This window comes from Glandiceps talaboti, chromosome 11, assembly GCF_964340395.1.
Source record: "Glandiceps talaboti chromosome 11, keGlaTala1.1, whole genome shotgun sequence".
Lineage (NCBI taxonomy): Eukaryota > Metazoa > Hemichordata > Enteropneusta > Spengelidae > Glandiceps > Glandiceps talaboti.
Window position 1 is genome coordinate 13778013 of NC_135559.1, and position 22670 is coordinate 13800682.

The following is a 22670-nucleotide window of genomic DNA, read 5'->3' on the forward strand; positions in this document are numbered from 1 at the left end:
TCCTTCCCGCCATGTAATGATTACAGAAAATGTGGTGTTTAAATTCCAGATACACCATGATTGAAAGTAGAAATCAATTTTATGTGGTTATTTTTTTTTTTTTTATAAACGGCAATGCATCCATGGTCAAGTTTCATTTCTTGACTTAGACAGGTGTTTCTTGACACTGTAAACGTAGAAATTTTTGCGAAAGACTTGTTTTTGCTTATTTCACTGGAAAACAAAAACGCAAAAAAAAGTACTAACTAAACGCCTTCTTGTACATGAACGCAATGTACCAGTCTGGTAATTAGTAAAAATTAGTCTTTGTGAACTAGCTGATGATTGTAAAATTGCACAACTTTCTAGTAGCCAAAATATCTAGGTTTACGGTACCTTCATGAGACTACCTGTGTGATGAGAATACAAGTTTCATTTCTTGACTGACATGACAGATGTTTCTGTATTTATCATCTTTTTCAGCTTTTGGTAATGCCAAGACATTGCGAAATGACAACTCCAGTAGATTTGGTAAATACATTGATATCCATTTCAATGATAGAGGTATCATTGAAGGAGCAAAAATTGAACAATACTTGTTGGAAAAATCCAGAATTGTTGGACCTGTAAGTGTTACATTTCATTCGTTTGAAATGCATAGTATTTTACCCCATATATATTTTGTAGACGTGATTATGTTTAGTTTTACAACTGCCGACATCAGACCGTGGACGAACGGAACCTGTTACATTTACAAACAAGGAAAGTAAACAAATGAATTGGATTACTAACACTTGACACAGCATGATGGAATAGCAGAGACTTGTATTACATTTCATAGTTTGGTAAGGGGTGGGGGGTGGGGGGTTGTCCTAAATGAACGAAGTTCGTTTAGTGATCTTGTGCGACATTTTGCAATTGTCCCTAAGACAGTGTAGAAATAAGAATATAGATTTAAATGTTTCAGTAATCAGTCTCTCCTGTGTAGGAATGTACACGTTCTCAATAATTTGCAAGAACGGTTCTGAAAGTATGAAAGTGACTAATTGTAGGAAAAGATGTAATTTTTTTAATTATTACTTTTCATAATTTCTTTAGGCCACCGATGAGAGAAACTATCATATATTTTACTGTATGCTAGCTGGGTTAGCAGCAGATGAGAAAAAACTGTTGGAATTGAAGGATGCATCATCCTACTACTATCTTACAAAGGTATGTAAAACAGGATATGATTGGTCATTAAACAGATGTTCTTTGTCTGTATGCAGCTTCTTATTGGTCAGTTTTGAGTACGAGTGATAATCTGCTGTTGAGATCATTTTGCACTAGAATTAATTTGCTGACATCTTCAACACTTATTGTCAGTAGGGAGCTTGCACCTGAGTTGAGGTATCACCAAACTATAAATAATCCCACAATGCTTTGCATCTGAGCATGCTCAGTTTAGACTACAACTACACCAGATTGTGATTACCAGAAAGACAAAAGATTGTTTAGTTTGGCCACTTGGAGTGCTGTTGAACCAGAATTGGGCCATGATAGTCAAGTACTATGGCCTCTATTGTAAAAAGCATAATTTCCCAGTGACTGTACCACAACAAAAGTTGATGGCATTGTCAACCAATCACAAAAAATCTGCTAACTGTGTTTCAGCGTACATATTTGTTTGAAACTGAAAGTGTTGTTTTAGCCACATGGTGACTGCTTCATGTACTGCCACGTGATTTTAGCCCTTATTTTTTCCTCATCGTGGGCACATTCTTGTGAATACTTCTTTCAAAAAAAGGTGTGTGATGAACAAATACCAGACATTAGTGTATTCTTTTGATTATGTAAATATTACATTTCTAGTTAACTCACCACAACGTCAGTGTTCTCCCCACTATAGAGAAAGCATGGTGCAAACACAGACCTTGCCACCTTGGCCGCCATACTTGGCAGGTTTCTACCGTGCTTCAAAAGTATTCTACCATCCTTGAGCTTTAGTAATCTTAAATGAATGACAATATCATAATAATACTTTCACATGAAGAGAAATGGCTGATTCCAATGTCCATGTGTGTATGTGTTAAATATAAACATATCAGAGTGTCTCCCAGTGTTGGAGACATGCATACAATGTATTATATGCTGATCACTATGCAAAACAATATGCAAATTACAGTACCATGTCATGTATATGTAAATTAGTATGCAAATTAGTCACATCCTTGTAATCTATCGTGTTGAAAACACTGACCATCTCTGTTTTGATTCTTCATCTTTAGGGTAACTGTCTGACGTGTGAAGGACGTGACGACTTAAAAGAATTTGCCGATATCAGGTCAGCGATGAAAGTCTTAATGTTCTCAGAACAGGAATGCTGGGATATATTTAAATTAGTTGCATCTGTTTTGCACCTGGGAAACATAGAGTATGAAGGATTTGAAGAAAACCACCTGGATTCCTCTGCCATATCCAATAAGAATGCAACAGCCTCTGTGTCCAGATTACTTGAGGTATGATTAATGAAAAATTTCTTATGCTAGGTATCATGCTTTAACCTTTGACCCCAATACAAAATGCTGAAATATGTTTAGACATTAGAGGGCACACTCATTAGAGTGTATAACTGTCAACACTGAGGGCGCCCCTCAAAGGTTGGCACTCAATGACTGAGGACATGTCATACATGACATGCATGACATAGGCAATCTCTGTGCAGGGCCAAAATATAGAAATAAAGGGTTTTTAATTCAATTTTATTGGGAGCAAGTTCTTGTCATTTCATATCAAACTCGGCAGTCTTCCCCTATGTTTCATTTATCATTATTAAATAGAGAGCCAGAGGTATTTAATTCAGATAATCAAACAGTTCATGTCAACAAACAATTCACAAAGGAGTGCTCATGAATTATCACTTTCCAATGTTTTATATATATAATGATATGGCAATAAAGTAGCTGAATGAATATAAGCAAACATTGCAGATAACTGAACAGTGCAAACTACCAAATAGTTCAGAATACTGAACAGTGCAAACTACCAAATAGTTCAGAATACTGAACAGTGCAAACTACCAAATAGTTCAGAATACTGAACAGTGCAAACTACCAAATAGTTCAGAATACTGAACAGTGCAAACTACCAAATAGTTCAGAATACTGAACAATGCAAACTACCAAATAGTTCAGAATACTGAACAGTGCAAACTACCAAATAGTTCAGAATACTGAACAGTGCAAACTACCAAATAGTTCAGAATACTGAACAGTGCAAACTACCAAATAGTTCAGAATACTGAACATTGCAAACTACCAAAGAGTCTGATTGAAAAAAAGTAACAAGCAGTATATTGATAACCACATGGTACAGATAATGTGCTAATTTGTTAATTCTCGTACTTTCATTTGCACAGGTAAATCAAAAAGCCTTAGAAGATGCCCTGACAACACGTTCAACATTTGCCCAGGGAGAAACCATCATCTCACCAATGAGCCGTACTCAGGCAATGGACGTCCGTGATGCATTCGTCAAAGGAATTTACGGTCGCATGTTTGTCTGGCTAGTAGAAAAAATCAACATTGCAATCTTCACACCCAAGAAAGACCCAAAACAAGCACGACTTTCTATCGGTGTGCTGGATATTTTTGGATTTGAGAACTTTGGCAAGAACAGCTTTGAACAGCTGTGTATTAACTATGCTAATGAAAATCTACAGCAGTTTTTTGTGAGGCACATCTTTAAACTTGAGCAGGTATGTTACATCTGTGAGATACGAGTATGTGATAAAACTCTGGTAATCCAGCTTTCGGTTTGTTGAGATAGGTGCATACTAAATCTATTGTTCTTCAATGTGGTAAATTACACAAGCGGTTCCTCTGTTGTGCGATTCTAATCACCCTGTGATCACCATAGTATAAACATTGAAGTCCCAAAACAGCATTGCAAGTTCATGGAACTCTAAATAAACTACTTTTCAGAGATGCCTCCCTACTGAGACTATAATGAAACAAACCACAATTCAATAGTTTATCACTGTTGTATCAACATGTTGCGACAATAGTTTTACTTTGTGTCTATCTTAGTAAACCAAAGGCTGAACTACCAGTGTCAGTATTGTTCTCAATGCAAAGGTAACAAGGGGTTCTAAGCTGGAGGTTGTTCTTTTTTTCTAATGACCAACCGTATATTTCTTGAATACTAAAATAAAATGTTTGATAATACCGACCTCTATAGCCAGATCAGAAAAAATCATCTTGGTACTTTATTTTCACACCATTGTTATTTTACGACTTGCATGTGTCTTTTCTACTTCTTTGCAGCCTATTTTTGATGTGTCTTTGTTATTACTGTAGATGGATTTGACATATTTACCTAAAGATTACTGTATTCATTGTCATATTATCAGACTATGCTGGGTTTCCTACATCAGTAATTACAGATTGTGTGTTTGAGAGAGGACCTGGCTAATGGACAAAGTTTCTCATATTTCTTGTCATCCGATGTGTTTAGCTTGCCAACCAGTGTTGGTTGCTATAGGTAACACTGTATAACACCGTGTAAGAACAGTTGTTCAGTTTGTCGGTAAATGCAGTCATCATACATGATAACAATTCACTTTGATAAAAACACTAATTGTTTTAATTTGTCTTTACAGGCTGAGTATGAGAGAGAAGGCATAAAATGGCACCATATACAGTTTGTTGATAACCAAGAAACGTTAGACTTACTAGCTTTCAAACCTATGAATATCATTGCATTGATTGATGAAGAAAGTAGATTTCCTAAGGTAAGTCTAAAATAACACTTACATTTTCACCATAAATTGATGATTTTTATAACTTTGTAAGTTTTTTGAATTTGAACTGTAATAATGAATTGAAAACTTATGTAACTCCTAATACTGATAATCTTGTCCAGATAGAACCAAATGCTACATATATTTTGCAAAAAATCTTATTTTGATTTACCTCATGTTTTACTGAGAAAAGATGAACTGGTGTTAAAGAGGAGCACCACTCCAGGAAATAGAGACATTTTCATAAACTTTGGGTTCTGGAGAGTCATTTCATGATTTTATTTCACCTACAATTATTTGTGATTTCAGAGAAATATCAAGTTGATCTTGTGAATTTTGAGGGTATCTTTGCTATGGGCTATTGCATCATGGGAGATAGAAATACAATATTCAATGGTTGAACTCTAAATATTCATGAGTACAAAATGCTATACATGTCAGTGTGAAACAATTGTGAATATTCAAAAAATAAAATCGTCCAGTGACTCCAGAACCTATAGTTGAGGAAAATGTCTTTATTTCCTGGAGTGGCATTCTCCATTGATGTGAACTAGGGTCTACCCTTAATGTGTTTCCCATAATATACCACACCATGTTCATTGCATATACTTTATCAGACTTGTGCATTGGAATGTCATTGCAAAGAGAACTTCATAATCATATTATATTTTACAGGGTACAGGGTACAGGGTACAGACAAAACTGTTGAACAACTAACCCATTTCACATTGGCTGTATTTTTACAGGGTACAGACAAAACTATGTTGAACAAACTAACCCAACAACATGGCAAGAATAAGTTCTTTATCCGAGGGAAATCATCAGTAGCTACAATGTTTGGAATCCAACATTTTGCAGGACCAGTATACTATGAAACACAAGGTAAGTTAACAAGTTAGTTTTTCCTTCTTAGGGGACCCTATTTTTAACCTTTTTCTCATTACTCGACCGATGCAGATCTTTAGCTCTGACATCAAAATAAGTTTTGCATTTAAATGTTTTAAATGATAGTTTGCTCTCTCTGATTTAGTCAATGATATAATAAACATCCCAAGTGCTACCATTTGCTAGATATAAGTCACCATGTCAATAGTTGGAGTAATATAGAATATCCGTTGTAAAAAAAGTAACCACCAAGAACTTAAAAAGTTACAGACTTTGTCCCTCTAACTTATACAGAAAATTTACCACATACATTTTTTTTCTGAAATCAATATTAAAACAAAATGTTTTATTCATCTATTATTTTAGGTTTCCTAGAGAAGAACAGAGACACTTTTAGTACAGACTTGCTTCACCTGGTAGAAACTACAAAGAGTCGGTTCTTACTACATCTCTTTCACCATGACGTCAAGATGAGTTCTGAGACAAAGAAGAAGTCGCCAACACTCGGTGCACAGTTCAGGAGGTCGTTAGACTCATTGATGGCAACGCTGAGTGCTTGTCAGCCTTTCTTTGTCAGATGTATCAAACCAAATGAATTAAAGAAACCAAACGTAAGTCAGTCATGTGTCCATAAAACCAAGCATAAGTCAGCCGTGTGTTCGTGAAACCAAGCATAAGTCAGTCATGTGTTCATAAACCAAGCGTAAGTCAGCCGTGTGTTCATAAAACCAAGCGTAAGCCAGTCGTGTGTGCATAAAACCAAGCGTAAGTCAACCGTGTGTTCATAAAACCAAGCGTAAGCCAGTCGTGTGTTCATAAACCAAGCGTAAGCCAGTCGTGTGTTCATAAAACCAAGCGTAAGCCAGTCGTGTGTGCATAAAACCAAGCGTAAGTCAGCCGTGTGTTCATAAAACCAAGCGTAAGCCAGTCGTGTGTTCATAAAACCAAATTTAAAGTCAGTCATGTCTCCATCTTATTCTTTTTCAAAGTTAGCCTTCTAAGCCTAAATGTTTCACAATTTAGATTTACTACTATCTTATCAATGCAGCCATTAGTAAGAAAAACCCAGATTTTTCTTTTTATTCATAACCAACTTATTATTCATTTCTTTTCAGATGTTTGAGAGAGATTTGGTGACACGACAACTAAGATATTCTGGTATGATGGAAACAATCAAGTAAGTGAACTGCAAGTTTTGACTACTTTGTTGTCATGGTGAATTTAGAGGAACAAAGGCAATGCTAAATTTATCTTAGCTGCATTTCTTACGCTTTGGATACCCCAAAAAGTCATTTTCACCCATTTTACATCATGCAACCCCTCTAATACATAAATTGGGCATGTCTAGCTGAGAAGAGGCCGTCTGTACACTTGAGTGAGGAATTCTGGGAAACAAACAAAGTGAGGACCTTCTAATATCTTTGGCATTGTTTGGAGAGTTAGAGATTAGAAGCATCTCTCTTTGTTTGTTTCCCAGCATGCCTTGCCCCTGTGTACAGAGGACCTCGTCTAAGCCAAATTTTATGTCTATTTCAGAGAGGTTGTTGATGTAGGCTCAGTGCAGAGGACTTTTTTTTGTCCCTTAACCATAAAGAAATGTAGATAAGATAAAACCACAATTGGCTGATTATACCGCCACCTAGTGGTCAGCTGTGGTTTGTCATTCTGATGAGGATTGTCGGCCAAGACGGAACGAAAACTCAATGCTAAAAAACTGCTTGTGTGTTGTAACCTTTGTAAATCAATTGATCTACCAAGCTGATGAACATTTTCAGTCACATAAAACCAGTCTCACCTTTGCTCTCTTTTAAAACTGGAATATAATTACCAACTCTCCTCATACATCAAATCTTGATATTTTTAACAATGCATAGCATCACATCAGATAAGAAATAGTCATGGCAGCTTTTTTTGGTCACAAGGCTGTACATCAATATGATGAAACTAACTTACATGATAAGGATTAGTAATAAATGTGATAGATTAATTCAGTCACAAAGTTACACAATGTACAGGATTTCATAGACAACTTAAATATCTCCTTCAGAATCTGACATAACATACCCACATTTGCATAGGTTTTGAGAAAATACAGGCAACTGAATGTTTACTAATTATATATTCAAATATATTCAATCTGTTTATCCAATCATGTGATAGTATCACAATTGTTTTCTACTTCTTTCTAGGATCCGTAGAGCCGGTTACCCCATCAGACATCTTTTCAAAGATTATGTGGACAGGTATCGTGTTTGTATTCCTGGAATCCAGCCCTCACAGAAGGAAGACTGCAAAGCTGCATCGATGAAAATCTCTAAAGCTCTCCTGGGCACACAAGATTGGCAGATTGGTTATCATAAAGTCTTTCTCAAGGTAGAGTAAGAGTTATATTTTGAGACAGTGCCCTCTAGTGGCAGGCTATCGCTGATGCCCAAAGATCACCCTCTAGTGGTAGAATTGTGTCTATTTGATATCAAACATCCCATTACTTTGAAATTCAGCAACAAACTTGCTGCTTGACCTCAGATTTATATTTACTTTAAATTTAGCAATTTTAACATCTTTCACTCAAAATATTCATAAGAGTGAAAAAAGTTTCATTTGCCATGAAACCTGGTATTATTTTTTTGTATTTAAGAATCTTTTTCTTTATTTCCATTTTGATCTGGGTCCCACAGAGCAGTACATTACTAAAAAAAACAAAAAGGCATGTTACAAGGTCTTGAATAGATCGCACAAACCAGACCACTTTTTCAAATGTGTGGTTAATTTCTTTTTTTGTACAGCTATCCAATACTCACAATGGTATATACTCTTCAAATACGGAAGAAAACTTTCGAAACGTGGTATTTTTTCCAGGAATTTACAATAGTAAATATGTCTTCTAACAATGAGACATATAAAATTCACTATAATAGATTCTTCTGGATCTGATAATATTTTACACCAAATAGAGAGGTGGAACATATGGTCTTTCTGAGGGAAATCAAACAATTACTGGTCGACCATTTTCCAGATCCGGATAGTGTAATTATTTGGGGTGGAGATTTAAATTTTACAATGGATATTGTTTTGGACAGGGATGGGGGGAACCCGAAACCATGGAGGATGTCAATAGAGTTATTTGGGGAAATTTTAGATGAATTTGGGCTTATAGATATCTGGCGTCAAAGGAATCCAAATCTGAAGCAGTTTACTTGGCGTAGACGTCAACCAAACATTCAACAGAGTCGCCTAGATTATTTCATAATTTCACATGAGCTTCAGAATTTTGTAGAAAATATAGAAATTATTCCTGGTGTTAGTTCAGACCATTCTGCTGTAATTCTACATTTAAAGTATTCAGAACAAAAACATGGACCAGCATATTGGAAATTTAACTCAAGCCTGGTAAATGATGGAAATTATTGTGAAACACTCCGTGAAAATATAGTTCTCTGGCTGAATAGCTCGACCGAGAGTCAAAACAAATGTTTCAGATGGGATTACATTAAGTATAAGATTAGAGAATTTACAATTCGCTTTAGTAAAAATAAAGCTAAAGTGAGAAAACAAAAGGTAATTGACCTTGAAAATCAAGTCAAAACAGCAGAACAGGTTTGTTCTACCAACCCTTCCGATACAGCCTTTCTGACCCTTGAAAAATTTAAGCAGGATCTAGAAGATTATCATGACTATCTCACAGAGGGATCAATTGTTCGTTCTCGAGCATTATGGTATGAAAAAGGGGAAAAAAGCAATAAGTATTTTCTTGGGCTTGAAAAATCAAACAAAAGGAAATCAAGTATAAAGAAATTGAAGAGAAGGGACACTGAAATTTTAAGTGATCCAGGGGAAATTTCAGCAGAAATAAGGAAATTTTATTCAAATTTGTACTCGCAAAACATTATTGATGTAGGAAATGTTGGAGAGTTCCTGGAAAATCTGAATAATCCAGTTTTACCACATGATTTGCAAAGTTTGTGTGAAGGGAAAATTGGAGTGGGTGAAGCTTTCAATGTTTTATGCTCTATGAAGGAGAACAAGAGTCCAGGAAATGATGGTCTCACAGTAGAGTTTTACAAGGCATTCTGGCCTATTATTGGCAATGTAGTTGTTGAGTCTTTAAATTTTGGATATGAGCAAGGCGAGTTCTCCACATCACAAAAACAAGGGATTATTACATTGATAGAAAAACCTGATAGAGATCGGCTACTTCTGAAAAACTGGAGACCGATATCCCTTATGAATGTTGATATGAAGATAGCTTCTAAGTGTCTTGCCAAACGTATAGATAAGGTTTTGCCAGACTTGATAGGCCCATCACAAGCTGCCTTTGTTAAAGGTCGTAACATTAGTGATTATGTGCGACTAATTGATGAAGTTTATGCACATACATTAGAATATGATATTCCTGCTATGCTTTTGGCAATAGACTTTGAGAAAGCCTTTGATACAGTCAATTGGGAGTTTCTTTTCAAGGTTCTCTGTAAATTTAATTTTGGTAACTCCTTTCAAAACTGGATTAAGGCACTGTACAATAACATAGAAAGTTGTGTTATGAATAATGGCTACAGCACAGGATATTTTAAATTACAAAGGGGTGTTAGACAAGGTGATCCCCTGTCTCCATTATTGTTTATTCTAGTACTTGAAACCCTACTGTTATCTATAAGGACAAATAGAGATATCAGTGGTATTACAATCTCAGGTATTGAAATTAAGGACTCTGCATTTGCAGACGACATGACATGTTTTTTGACCAGTATTAACTCAGTTAATGTTCTTTTTAATTTGCTGAAGAAATTTGCTCTTAGCTCAGGGTTAAATGTAAATGTTGATAAGACTGAGGCTGTATGGATTGGAAAGTGGAGGTTTAGACAGGATAATATGTTCGGGGTAAAATGGCCCACATCTCCTATTAAGATTGTAGGAATATATTTTTCATATAATAGACAAGATGCAATAAAGAAAAATGTCTCTAAAGCTATGGATAATATGAAGAAAATTTTGAACTCTTGGAAAAGCAGAAACCTCACCTTATTGGGTAAGATTCAAATTATCAAAACCTTAGCGATTTCACAGTTTTCATATCTTATACAGTCCATTGAAATTTCTAAAGATATCATCCAGGAGATTCACCGAATTATCTACAGTTTTCTGTGGAAGGGTAGAGACAAAGTGGCAAGAAGAACTATGATAGGAGACGTGGGCCAAGGAGGGCTAAAAATGCCCGACTTATCAATTATGAAGGATGTAAATAGGGTTTTTATAGTGAAAAAATTATTGGACCCTACAGCCCAAAGACTTTGGAAATATTTTGTTGATAGTAAGCTACAAAAAATAGGTGGTAACATAGTGTTTAGATGTAATTTTGATACAAAATATTTACCTGTTAAATTTACTGACTTCATGACAGATTGCTTTGATACATGGAGTAAATTTACGAAAGAGCAGCAAGACAGTAGAGATCAGTTAATTTGGAATAATAAGCATATTCTGATTGGAGGACATTCATTTTATTATGAGGATTTTAGTAAAATTGGTATAAACAGTGTATCTGATTTGTTTTTGGATGATAAACCAATTCCATGGGAGAGAGTTTCTAATGATAGGTTATCACTGATACAAAAGCTCAGATGGTTTGGTATCATTTCATCTATCCCAGCATTTCTAAAAGAAAGTAAAACTAGACACTTAGACAATGTATACCTCACCATTGAAGACTCACTTCAGACTCTGGACAATGTATCCAAGGAAAAAATTAAATTTGAGCTCCTACGAAGGAAATTTATACCTCCTAGTAGCCAGATGAAATTGGAAACTCAACTTGGTATTGGAAATCTTCCTTGGGACAGACTCTATGGTTTGATTACAAGTATGACAATAGAGTGTAAAAGTAGGGAATTTCAGTTTAAGCTGTTGCATAACATCTTGTATACAAATGGTCAACTTCATAAGTTTAATCCAGAAAAATATCCATCCCCTTTGTGTACTTTTTGTAAAACTGCTATAGAAACTCATGAACATCTCTTTTTCCAGTGTAGTTACTCAGAAGCCCTCTGGAATGATGTCTTAGTTTTTTTGAAAAAACCACTGAAATTACAGCACGATCCAAGTAAACTGTGTAAAACCTGGTATTATTTTGTTACTATCTAAATAAGACATTCGGAATAAGTATTAAAGTGTAAATCTCTGTTTGCTAAGTTTTGTGATTTCTACTATTTGTAACGCTCATCTTTCAACTGTACAGGATGCCCATGATTTGATCTTGGAGCAAGCCAGAGACACTGCACTATCTCAGAAGGTTATCATTATACAGAAGGTGGTCCGTGGCTGGCATTATAGAAGGAAATTCCTTAAGATGAAGAGAGATTCTGTCACCATTCAGAAGTTTTGGAGAGGATATGCACAGAGAAGGCGATACCTTGCTGTAAGTTGACATCACATAAGACATTCAGGGCTCAAATTAACTTTTTTCTATGGCAGTCCCAGTGGGCTACCGATTTCAGAAAGTGGTAGCCCAAGGATGGTGACCAGTAGTCCCATATTCCTGAACTGAAAACAGAGTTCTTCTATTGAAAATATGTTTGTTATTAAAATACTTTTATGTCCATAAATATTCTATCCTTTAAATCATCACATGATCAGTGATAGCCTCAGTGGGCTACAAGCTGCCAATTATGGTAGCCCAATGGCAAGAATTGATAGTCTGTGGACACAGGACTACTGTTAATTTTGAGCCCTGACATTGATGAAAGAAATGGAAGAGTTGTTTTTGTGGTTTCAAACTTTGTCTTGAGTCAGTTCTCACTGTTTATTTCCACTGTTCAGAAGATGACCAGTTTTGTTACCAGTATATCTTGCACCAAGGGATGATCGCACAGTGTCGCACAACCTCAATAAATGAACTTCATTCATATAGGACAAGAAACTGGAATCTTCAAGGAAATAAATAAGCCCGATATGACATTTTGTCCCCACCAATAAAGTAAAATATTGTACAGTATTGTCAATCTCTCATATTAGAATTACATTTGGTGTATTCCTTCAATTACAGATGCAGCGTGGTTACATGAGACTACAGGCCTTAGTGAGAGCTAGAAAATTATCGTATCAGTACCAGTTTGTCAGAAGCAGAATGATTCACCTACAGGTAAGTATATAACACATCCCTGTATTACAGAAATAGTAGAGCTTGTACACTTTGAACACCTGTAATGTAACAAAATATAATGTGTATAATGTATATATGTGTGTTATAAGTAACAAATGACTTTCTCTACACATCATAATATACTGGACAGGTTCTCATAATAAAACTCATATTCTTTCTTTGGTCAATTGAGTGCAAAAACAGCTTGAAATTCAGACTGTACTGGTCTCACGCATAGACAGGCTTTTTCCAGGAGACCTTAGGTTTCAAATTAAGCTTTGGTAACAATAAACAAGAATTGATGATTTCACACATTCTCTTTGGTATAATACATTACAATGCAAACAGCAATTTCAATCTGCAGTAATTTTCACCATTTTCTGTGATATTTCGTTCCAGTAAAAACTTCAAGTGAAAAACTCCTTTCATTAGGCATTACTGATTCAGAAATAATCTACATTCATCACTGCCAAGTCCTGAATGAAATTACTTACAACTTTTATGTTCACGATTATCATTTCCATCTACAGAGACATTGTCGCGGGTATTTGGTTCGTAGATATGTTGCTAAGCAACGCTGGGCTGTTGTCAAGATTCAATCGGGATTCCGAATGGTTCTAGCTAAAAGACAGTACAAGAAAATCAGAATGGAGGTAAGAAAATCAAAACCAGAAAATCTTGGTATCTGAGTTTAACGGTTGATTCAAAACGCTATGAAGATAACCGAAATTGGCATTTGACCTTGACAAAGTCTTTCAAGGTCATTGGTCAAGGTGTTAAAAGAAAGCTCATATTAGATAATATGGGTTTATGGCCCTTGAATGGTGTCACTACATACTACACCTGTCTGTACCCTGTAGGTCTTGGAGTCCATCAACATATCTGTAATTAACTGAAGGGTGTGACTTCGCAAGGTGCCAATCAATATTCAGAAACACTAAATGAAAATGAAACAAACCTAAAAGTACATGATCACAACAAAAGTTTACACTTTCTTTTGACAAGAGCATGAAAATTATAGTCACGCATCGTAATATCTCTATCAAGACTTGATTTCATTATATAAACTGGATATACTTGTCTTTTGTAACAGCACATCAAACGTAAGGAAGCTGAGAGAATCCGAAAAGAAGAGGAAACCAGATTAAAGAAAGCTATGGGAACGAAGAAAGCTAAGCAGGAGGCCGCTAAGATTATGCAGGTAAAATACCAACAACCACTCTACATTTTGAGTTCTCAACAATTGCTGTATCATCAATATCAAAATGATTTTTTAATGAAGAGTGATGTACAATGTGTAACAGTAACAGTATTTTTGTTAAGATGGGGAACCCCGATAACAGTAAGGCCGAAAGGGGTAAAAAAAATTGTAATGTTTCTTATAGAGTCTATGGTAATTTTTGTTAGGGAACACAGATAGATTTTACCTACTTTAATACCACCCTTAGCAAAAACACTGAGTAATATAGTAATAATTTCAGTTGTCTGATTAATTATGATGTGTACATGTGTTTTTTGTTGTGGGTGGGTTGGACATTATGGAGAAAAAACTCAAAGTAACCTGCATACAGTGGCTCTCTCTTGCACAAGACAAATCCCACATAAATCAACAGGTCTTGTTAGGTATGAAAATAATTAAGTATGGGTTTCTGAAAGTTCTTTCCTTTATAAAGTTCCTGTTATCTATGTTGGGTCTTGTATTCATTTGACTGGTCTTACATCATAGAGGGCAGGCTTCTCATGAGTACTGGTCTTCAGCCATAGAGGGCAGGCTTCTCTCAATTGACACAGGGGACTACCACATATCAGAAAGGGGGTTACACCACTCTATTTTGGGAGCACAGTCCCTTTCTGTGTCTGCTACGGGCAGCTACACTACACCGTGTTTTAGGGTCTATCATCATATCATGTGAAAAGAATCTAACAATAAATGGTTATTTTTTTCTACAGATGAAGTTGCTTCAAATGGAGCAGGAAGAGGCTGAGACGGAAGCCAGAGAGAAAGAAGAGAGAGCTGCTAAAGTTGCTGCTATTGCTGCAGCAGAGAAACGCAGAGATCAACCAGTGGATGACTCTAAGGTGGTAGAAGAAATGTTTGGATTTTTACCAGATCAAGGACTTCAACAAGGACCTGGACCAAAGGGATTTGAGGTATGTAATGTTTTGGAAGTAGGGGAAAGAGTGGGGGGGGGGGGAGACAGAGAGATAAAAGGAGAGTGTTAAAGAAATATAAAGAGGGGGAGGGAGAGGAAGAAAAAGAAATCGAGAGGGCAGGCAGAAAGGTAGATGGTCAAGAAATATGTGGAGAGGTAAATTGGAGGGAGAGAGAAAGAAAGTGAGAGAGAGAGAGTGTGTGTGTGTGTGTGTGTGTGTGTGTGTGTGTGTGTGTGTGTGTGTGCCTGTAAGTGCATGTAAGTTTAATATTTGGCTGTTTTTCTGTATCTATGTGTATATTTATACATCTGCATGACAGAATTCAGAAAGATGATGTATAATTATCTTGACAGGATTTGGAGAGTTCACGTAGTGAGGCCTTACAGAGAGGTCTAGATGACCCTATGATGAGATTACCTGTTCCAGAAGCTGAAGAAGACATATCTGATTACAAGTTTGCTAAGTTTGCTGCTACCTACTTCACAGGCAATGCTACAGCATCATACATCAGAAGACCTCTCAAACAGACATTGTTAGATGTACCCACAGAACAAGATGGACTGGTATGATGTTATCTTATATTTCTTGTCTATCATTAGTTTCTCACTTGCATGGTACAAAACTACTGTAATTTACAGAAACACAGATTTTTTCATGTTTAATCAGAAATGTGACAATGTCCAAATGAATATATATAGATTGTGTTTGTGTGTGTGTGTGTGTGTGTGTGTGTGTGTGTGTGTGCGTGCGCGCGCGTGCGTGCGTGCGTGCGTGCGCTCGTATGTGTGTGTGTATATAGATAGATAATTAGATCTATACAGAATATCTGTATACAGATCTTGTCATCAGTCTTCACAACAAATTTCTTATTGATAAATAATTTAAACTTTAACTAAGAAAGTTCTACATATATAGCCAGTTTCCAAATATCTATGTATGGGTAGACTGATGTGTATAGCTGTACCTACTGAATTTCAATGTAAAACAAGTTCACTTTCAATTCTTAAAACAAGTTCAAGAAGTATTGATTTGAATCGTCACAGCTTAAGACCTTTCTTCTCCTTTGTTGTCAAGCCACCTTCAGAATTAGTAACACATTCCTTAACGGAAACAATTATTAAGAATGTCAAACAGAACAGCACAAAGTCTGTCAATTTTGGAAATGTTATAAAAGTCACTTCTATGAGCTGTGATGAACCAGTACGTCATAACATTATGATGATAAACTCTGTTTTGATCTGAGGTTCTGAGCTCTCTGTTAGTCCAAAATCAGACGTCATATAAACCAAAAAGAAGGTATCACATGTTGATTTTGTTGTTGTGTTATTTTCCTTCTGACAGGCGGCCATGGCTGTATGGATTATGATTCTTAGGTTTATGGGAGACCTACCAGAACCAAAGTACCATACCTCAATGGGAGAAAGGGTAGGTTTATCTTAATATTGGAATATTTAGTTGAATGGTTTGTAACAAGTGGTAATGTTTACTAAACCCACACACTCTTGTAAAGGGCAACACACACACGCAACATACCAAATCTGATTAAAATCTGATGTTGGAATTAAGTGTCCGTTTATTTATTTACCTCTAGTTCTTTTTGTATATTGATCTTTGTTTTCAATGTTGTTGTTCTTGGAGTGATCACCTTTCTCCACATCTGACCCAGTATCATAGTAGCTCAAGTTAAATCAGATTTTAATCAGGTTGATATATATGCATGAAAGCACATGCTCAGCTACAAAATACACATGAATACTTGGTACACACACACATACACACACACACACACACACACACCTACTTTGTCACCCATTCAGCCAATTTGTTAAAACTATACCTTTTATTTTAACATTCAGCACTCTCTGAGCTGTGATGAACCAGTAACATCATAACATTAAATGATGATAAACTCTGTTTTGATCTGAGGTTCTGAGCTCTCTTTTGTGTAGAGGCAAACTTGTTGAGCTCTTCAAGCCAAACAGGTTGATATTCTAGCTGTCACTCAGTTGCCCATCAAATATTCTTATTTTCAAAAACTTCCTTGACACTCAAAAACAAATGTGGTCTATTTCTTGTACCTTCTATCTTGCAAACTCTTTTATCAAATACATGCCAAATAAAGCTTGTTAGTTTGGAAGCTTCAAAGATGACCTCACAGTGCTTGTGTGACATCGTGAGATTGTCCCCAACTCCATGGGTGGTTGATATTAATATTACATCCATAGATAAACCATTCATCTTTGTGTATGTCTATGGATAAACTGAATATAGTCTTTCAAGGAACAGAGAAATTTTGTGAAGTTTACATCTCTTGACCCATTATCTGTTTTGTGGAAGCTTCTGTATTCTTGGCAGTTACTCATGATCAGTCAAATATTGTGTGAATCTGCACTTGTTTGATGTAATGCTGGAGTAATGAATGTTGGAGTAGATAATTAATTGTTAACAAACAAGTGTCTTGATTTTCAGGGTGGGAAATCCATGATGTCCAAGATCTATGATACATTAGGTAGAAATAGAGGAAGAAAAGAAGCGTTGGAGGCGGCACAGTACATGGATGATGAAAGTGTAAGTATGCTATGCTAAGTCAATGGGGCATGGAGGCCTCACTCTTGCCCTGGGGGGAAAATTGATATAAATAACTTCTTTACTGCATCACAGATCCTTTTTAGCACTGTTCCCATCTTTATGAAACTTCCATGTAAGAACCACTGTACTGCTTTGTTTAGATGGAACAATTTTCAACACTTTGTTTTTCGTTGTCATTGTTTTGGTAATCCCAAAACTTTACTTTGGTGTTAATTTTGTCCCTGTATAAATATTTTTTGTAGGCGGTGCCAAACAAAGGCAAGAACAGTGTCCGAAGAAAGCTGGTATCTCTGACACTAAAGAAAAAATCTAAATTGACAGAGGAAGTGTATCAGAAGTTACAAGATGGAGAACAACTTCCAGCGGAGTATAACAGTAATAAAATGATCATTGACAGACCAACTTCCAATCTAGAAAAATTACATTTTATCATTGGACATGGTATACTGAAACCAGAACTAAGGTAAGAGTAAAGTTAGTGACTAGGGGTTATAGCAGTTGTCAGGAGTTATAGCAGTTGTCAAGAGTTATAGCAGTTGTTAGCAGTTATAGCAGTTGTTAGCTGTTTTAGCAGTTATTAGTAGTTATAGCAGTTGTCAGGAGTTATAGTAGTTATTAGCAGTTGTCAGGAGTTATAGCAGTTGTTAGCAGTTATAGCAGTTGTTAGGAGTTATAGCAGTTGTCAGGAGTTATAGTAGTTATTAGCAGTTGTCAGGAGTTATAGCAGTTGTTAGCAGTTATAGCAGTTATTAGTAGTTATAGCAGTTGTCAGGAGTTATAGTAGTTATTAGCAGTTGTCAGGGGTTATAGCAGTTGTTAGCAGTTATAGCAGTTGTCAGGAGTTATAGCTGTTGTCAGGAGTTATAGCAGTTGTCAGGAGTTATAGCAGTTGTTAGCAGTTGTTAGCAGTTGACAAGTAGACAAACACGTTATGCAGACTGTACTGTTATAGTCTAAAAAGACCTGGTTTCTCTCTGGAATACGAATTTTTAAAAAGTGACCACAGGCATGAAGGTGTACACATAAATAGACGTAAATTGTTACTATTTTACCTTTTACCTTGGGAAAACAATGTTTAGGGTCAGGGGCTTAAACTATGGCCGGTCGTGTTATTGGAAACACACTATTTTTTATTTGGCCTTAGGCGAATGTAGCTAGGTAATTGGAAGAATTGCACCTTTTGCTGTAAAGGCATGGGTTATGTTTCTGTCAAGTGATTGCTGCTGAAACTTTTACTCCCTTTTATTTTAAAAATTAGTTACAGTCAGTGTTTTATCGTTTGTGACTGCTTTGACTGGAATAGTAAAAGTCTTATCAGAAGTTAGAAGAATTGTTTGAACTCTGTTTGAAGTCTATGTTTTGTTTGTCTTTTCTTTGCAGAGATGAAATCTATTGTCAGATATGTAAACAGTTGACTCAGAATCCTTCCAAGAGTAGTCATGCTAGAGGATGGATTTTGATCTCATTATGTGTTGGATGTTTTGCACCATCAGACAGGGTAAGTTATGTTATGCAAGTTACGACAAAATATCAGCCAGCTCACAAAATTTCCAGTTTCAAATTGTTAAAGTTGTCAAAATTTATAAGACAAAAACCCAAATTATAATGATAACAATAATAGTACAGTGAGAGTCATCAATATATTATTTTAATGTCAAATTTTTTTTTAATTAAATTTTTTATTTCAGTTTGTGAAGTACCTAAGGTGTTTTATTAGTGAAGGACCTCCAGGCTACGCACCATACTGTGAAGAGAGACTGAGAAGAACTTTTGCTAATGGTACCAGGAATCAACCACCTAGCTGGTTAGAACTTCAGGTGAGCACCCCTAACTATCTTAGAAAACCAAAGGCTTAACTACCAGTGTGATATCAGCGTAGATGTCCTATATCTGATTAAGATGTACAAAGTCGGTATATTCCTACCAAGTCTAAATATTTTTGTCTTTTGATGTTTAACAGGCAACCAAGTCCAAGAAACCACTGATGTTACCTATCACTTTCATGGATGGTACAACCAAGACATTGTTAGCTGACTCAGCTACCACAGCCAGAGAACTGTGTGGTCAGCTGGCAGACAAGATCGGACTCAAAGACCAGTTTGGTTTCTCTCTCTACATTGCACTCTTTGACAAGGTAAAGAGATTTCTATGTTGACAATTGTAGACAGTTTTGATACTTATGTTTACATACATCTTGTTGCAGATTTCAGGAGATATGCAAATATGCCTAGCAACAAAGGTTGTCAAACATGTGATCATGGTCAAGCTTTCGCCATGGCCATGTGTGATGATGTTGAGAACAATAGTGTTGCTAAGTATTTGACACTTTCAGCTTAACCACCCTCACGTGGTTGATATGGATGCAACGGCTCACATAGGATCTCGTGAGGTCTGCCGCGAGATGAAAAATGGCTTATTGTAAGCTGGTAGTACTTAGCATTATTCATATATGAAAGATAACTCAAGTGATATATGAAATTTTCATTGTTATCGAGACCGTTAGAAATTGTAAGAGAACTTTACACCCATATCTAATATCTCATTAAAGGAGCATGTTGAAAATAATGAAATTTTCACTTTTCAGGTCTCGTCACTTGGCAGTGGTAGTGATCACGTCATGGACGCCATCTCACAATGTGAGCAGTATGCAAAGGAACAAGGTGCACAAGAGCGTAATGCACCTTGGCGTTTGTTCTTCCGTAAAGAAATATTTGCACCTTGGCATGATCCAAGTGATGACCCAGTCGGTACTAACCTTATCTACCAACAAGTGGTCAGAGGAATTAAGTTTGGAGAGTACAGATGTGAAAAGGTAAGGCTGTGTAACACCATTATGTGAATAGTGCCCTCTAGTGGTATATGATGGGCGATGGCTACAGCGCCCCCTTGTGATATCTTACAGAAGAGAAGTGGGTGTGAAAACATAAGATCAGTACTTTAAAGTGTGTAGGGTTCTCAAGTGATGGGTTTTAGCAATATCTGAGTTTGGAGGTATGAGGGATGTGCCTTTACAATGTATAGCACCCTCTAGTGGCAGGTCATAGCAGTAGAATTTAGAAAGAGTAGTTGTGAAAAAGTTTACCAATATTCCTTTAACATGAATATCGCCCTCTGGTGATAGATGACAACTGCTATTCCACTACATACAATTTCCATACATCTGTTTGCATCATTTCGTGAATGGAAGAGTGTTTTTCATTGACAAATTCCTACTTCTAATTGTGTATTTTGCTATGTGTACAGGATTCCGACCTAGCAGCAATTGCAGCACAGCAGTATTACGTAGAGTATGGAAAAGACATGAACTATGACCGTCTCCTTGGCCTTCTACCAACCTACATTCCAGACAGTGCTATGACAGGATCTAAAACTATAGAACGATGGGCTCAAATGGTCATTGCTGAACACACTAGGGTAAGTGTCTACCAACGTACATTCCAGACAGTGCTATGACAGGATCTAAAACTATAGAACGATGGGCACAAATGGTCATTGCTGAACACACTAGGGTAAGTGTCTACCAACCTACATTCCAGACAGTGCTATGACAGGATCTAAAACTATAGAACGGTGGGCACAAATGGTCATTGCTGAACACACTAGGGTAAGTGTCTACCAACATACATTCCAGACAGTGCTATGACAGGATCTAAAACTATAGAACGATGGGCACAAATGGTCATTGCTGAACACACTAGGGTAAGTGTCTTGACAACGTACATTCCAGACAGTGCTATGACAGGATCTAAAACTATAGAACGATGGGCACAAATGGTCATTGCTGAACACACTAGGGTAAGTGTCTACCAACGTACATTCCAGACAGTGCTATGACAGGATCTAAAACTATAGAACGGTGGGCACAAATGGTCATTGCTGAACACACTAGGGTAAGTGTCTACCAACCTACATTCCAGACAGTGCTATGACAGGATCTAAAACTATAGAACGGTGGGCACAAATGGTCATTGCTGAACACACTAGGGTAAGTGTCTACCAACGTACATTCCAGACAGTGCTATGACAGGATCTAAAACTATAGAACGATGGGCACAAATGGTCATTGCTGAACACACTAGGGTAAGTGTCTACCAACGTACATTCCAGACAGTGCTATGACAGGATCTAAAACTATAGAACGATGGGCACAAATGGTCATTGCTGAACACACTAGGGTAAGTGTCTACCAACCTACATTCCAGACAGTGCTATGACAGGATCTAAAACTATAGAACGATGGGCTCAAATGGTCATTGCTGAACACACTAGGGTAAGTGTCTACCAACGTACATTCCAGACAGTGCTATGACTGGATCTAAAACTATAGAACGATGGGCTCAAATGGTCATTGCTGAACACACTAGGGTAAGTGTCTACCAACCTACATTCCAGACAGTGCTATGACAGGATCTAAAACTATAGAACGATGGGCACAAATGGTCATTGCTGAACACACTAGGGTAAGTGTCTACCAACGTACATTCCAGACAGTGCTATGACAGGATCTAAAACTATAGAACGATGGGCTCAAATGGTCATTGCTGAACACACTAGGGTAAGTGTCTACCAACGTACATTCCAGACAGTGCTATGACAGGATCTAAAACTATAGAACGATGGGCTCAAATGGTCATTGCTGAACACACTAGGGTAAGTGTCTTGACAACGTACATTCCAGACAGTGCTATGACTGGAGCGAAAGCAGTGAATATTCATGAGAGGTGTTTACACTGAAGGGCATAAGAACTTAGGAGTCATGCATATTCATTGTTCAACCATGAATAATTATTTCTGCTGACTCCCATGATGCAATGTGGCCATAGCAAAGATACCTTATAAAGGCACATGATCAACTTTATGTGTCTATGAAATCACAAGTAATTGTAGGTGATACAAAATTATGAAATGAATCTCGGGAGCCATAGTTTATAAAAATGTCTCCATTTCATGGAGTGGTGTTCCCCTTTAAACTTTGTTTCTAATAAAGAATTTTTAATAGAATTATTACTCGGAATGTTACGCAAACAGGACTTTCTTAGAGGACTTTTGGGGTCCATCTCTATGGTCGCATCATTTCCACTACAATGCCTAATAGTAAAGCCAGCAAATAAATTGCAAAAAAAGATAAAAAATATGTAAAAAAGTTAT

General features: G+C 36.6%; 1 protein-coding gene across 1 annotated transcript in view; it reads left to right on the plus strand.

The window, feature by feature from the left end:
* Positions 1-22670, plus strand: part of LOC144442373 (myosin-VIIa-like) — a 69041-nt gene that overhangs the window by 30440 nt on the left and 15931 nt on the right. Inside the window, exons 7-29 of the mRNA XM_078131701.1 lie at positions 463-605; positions 1078-1191; positions 2247-2477; positions 3377-3715; positions 4619-4750; positions 5506-5641; positions 6011-6255; positions 6760-6821; positions 7834-8017; positions 11877-12056; positions 12684-12779; positions 13310-13432; positions 13873-13980; positions 14730-14930; positions 15287-15496; positions 16275-16358; positions 17403-17501; positions 17765-17985; positions 18903-19020; positions 19211-19339; positions 19483-19656; positions 20107-20334; positions 20766-20936. Of these exons, the coding sequence (XP_077987827.1) occupies positions 463-605; positions 1078-1191; positions 2247-2477; positions 3377-3715; positions 4619-4750; positions 5506-5641; positions 6011-6255; positions 6760-6821; positions 7834-8017; positions 11877-12056; positions 12684-12779; positions 13310-13432; positions 13873-13980; positions 14730-14930; positions 15287-15496; positions 16275-16358; positions 17403-17501; positions 17765-17985; positions 18903-19020; positions 19211-19339; positions 19483-19656; positions 20107-20334; positions 20766-20936 (3728 nt within the window). The remainder of the gene's footprint in view (positions 1-462; positions 606-1077; positions 1192-2246; positions 2478-3376; positions 3716-4618; positions 4751-5505; positions 5642-6010; positions 6256-6759; positions 6822-7833; positions 8018-11876; positions 12057-12683; positions 12780-13309; positions 13433-13872; positions 13981-14729; positions 14931-15286; positions 15497-16274; positions 16359-17402; positions 17502-17764; positions 17986-18902; positions 19021-19210; positions 19340-19482; positions 19657-20106; positions 20335-20765; positions 20937-22670) is intronic.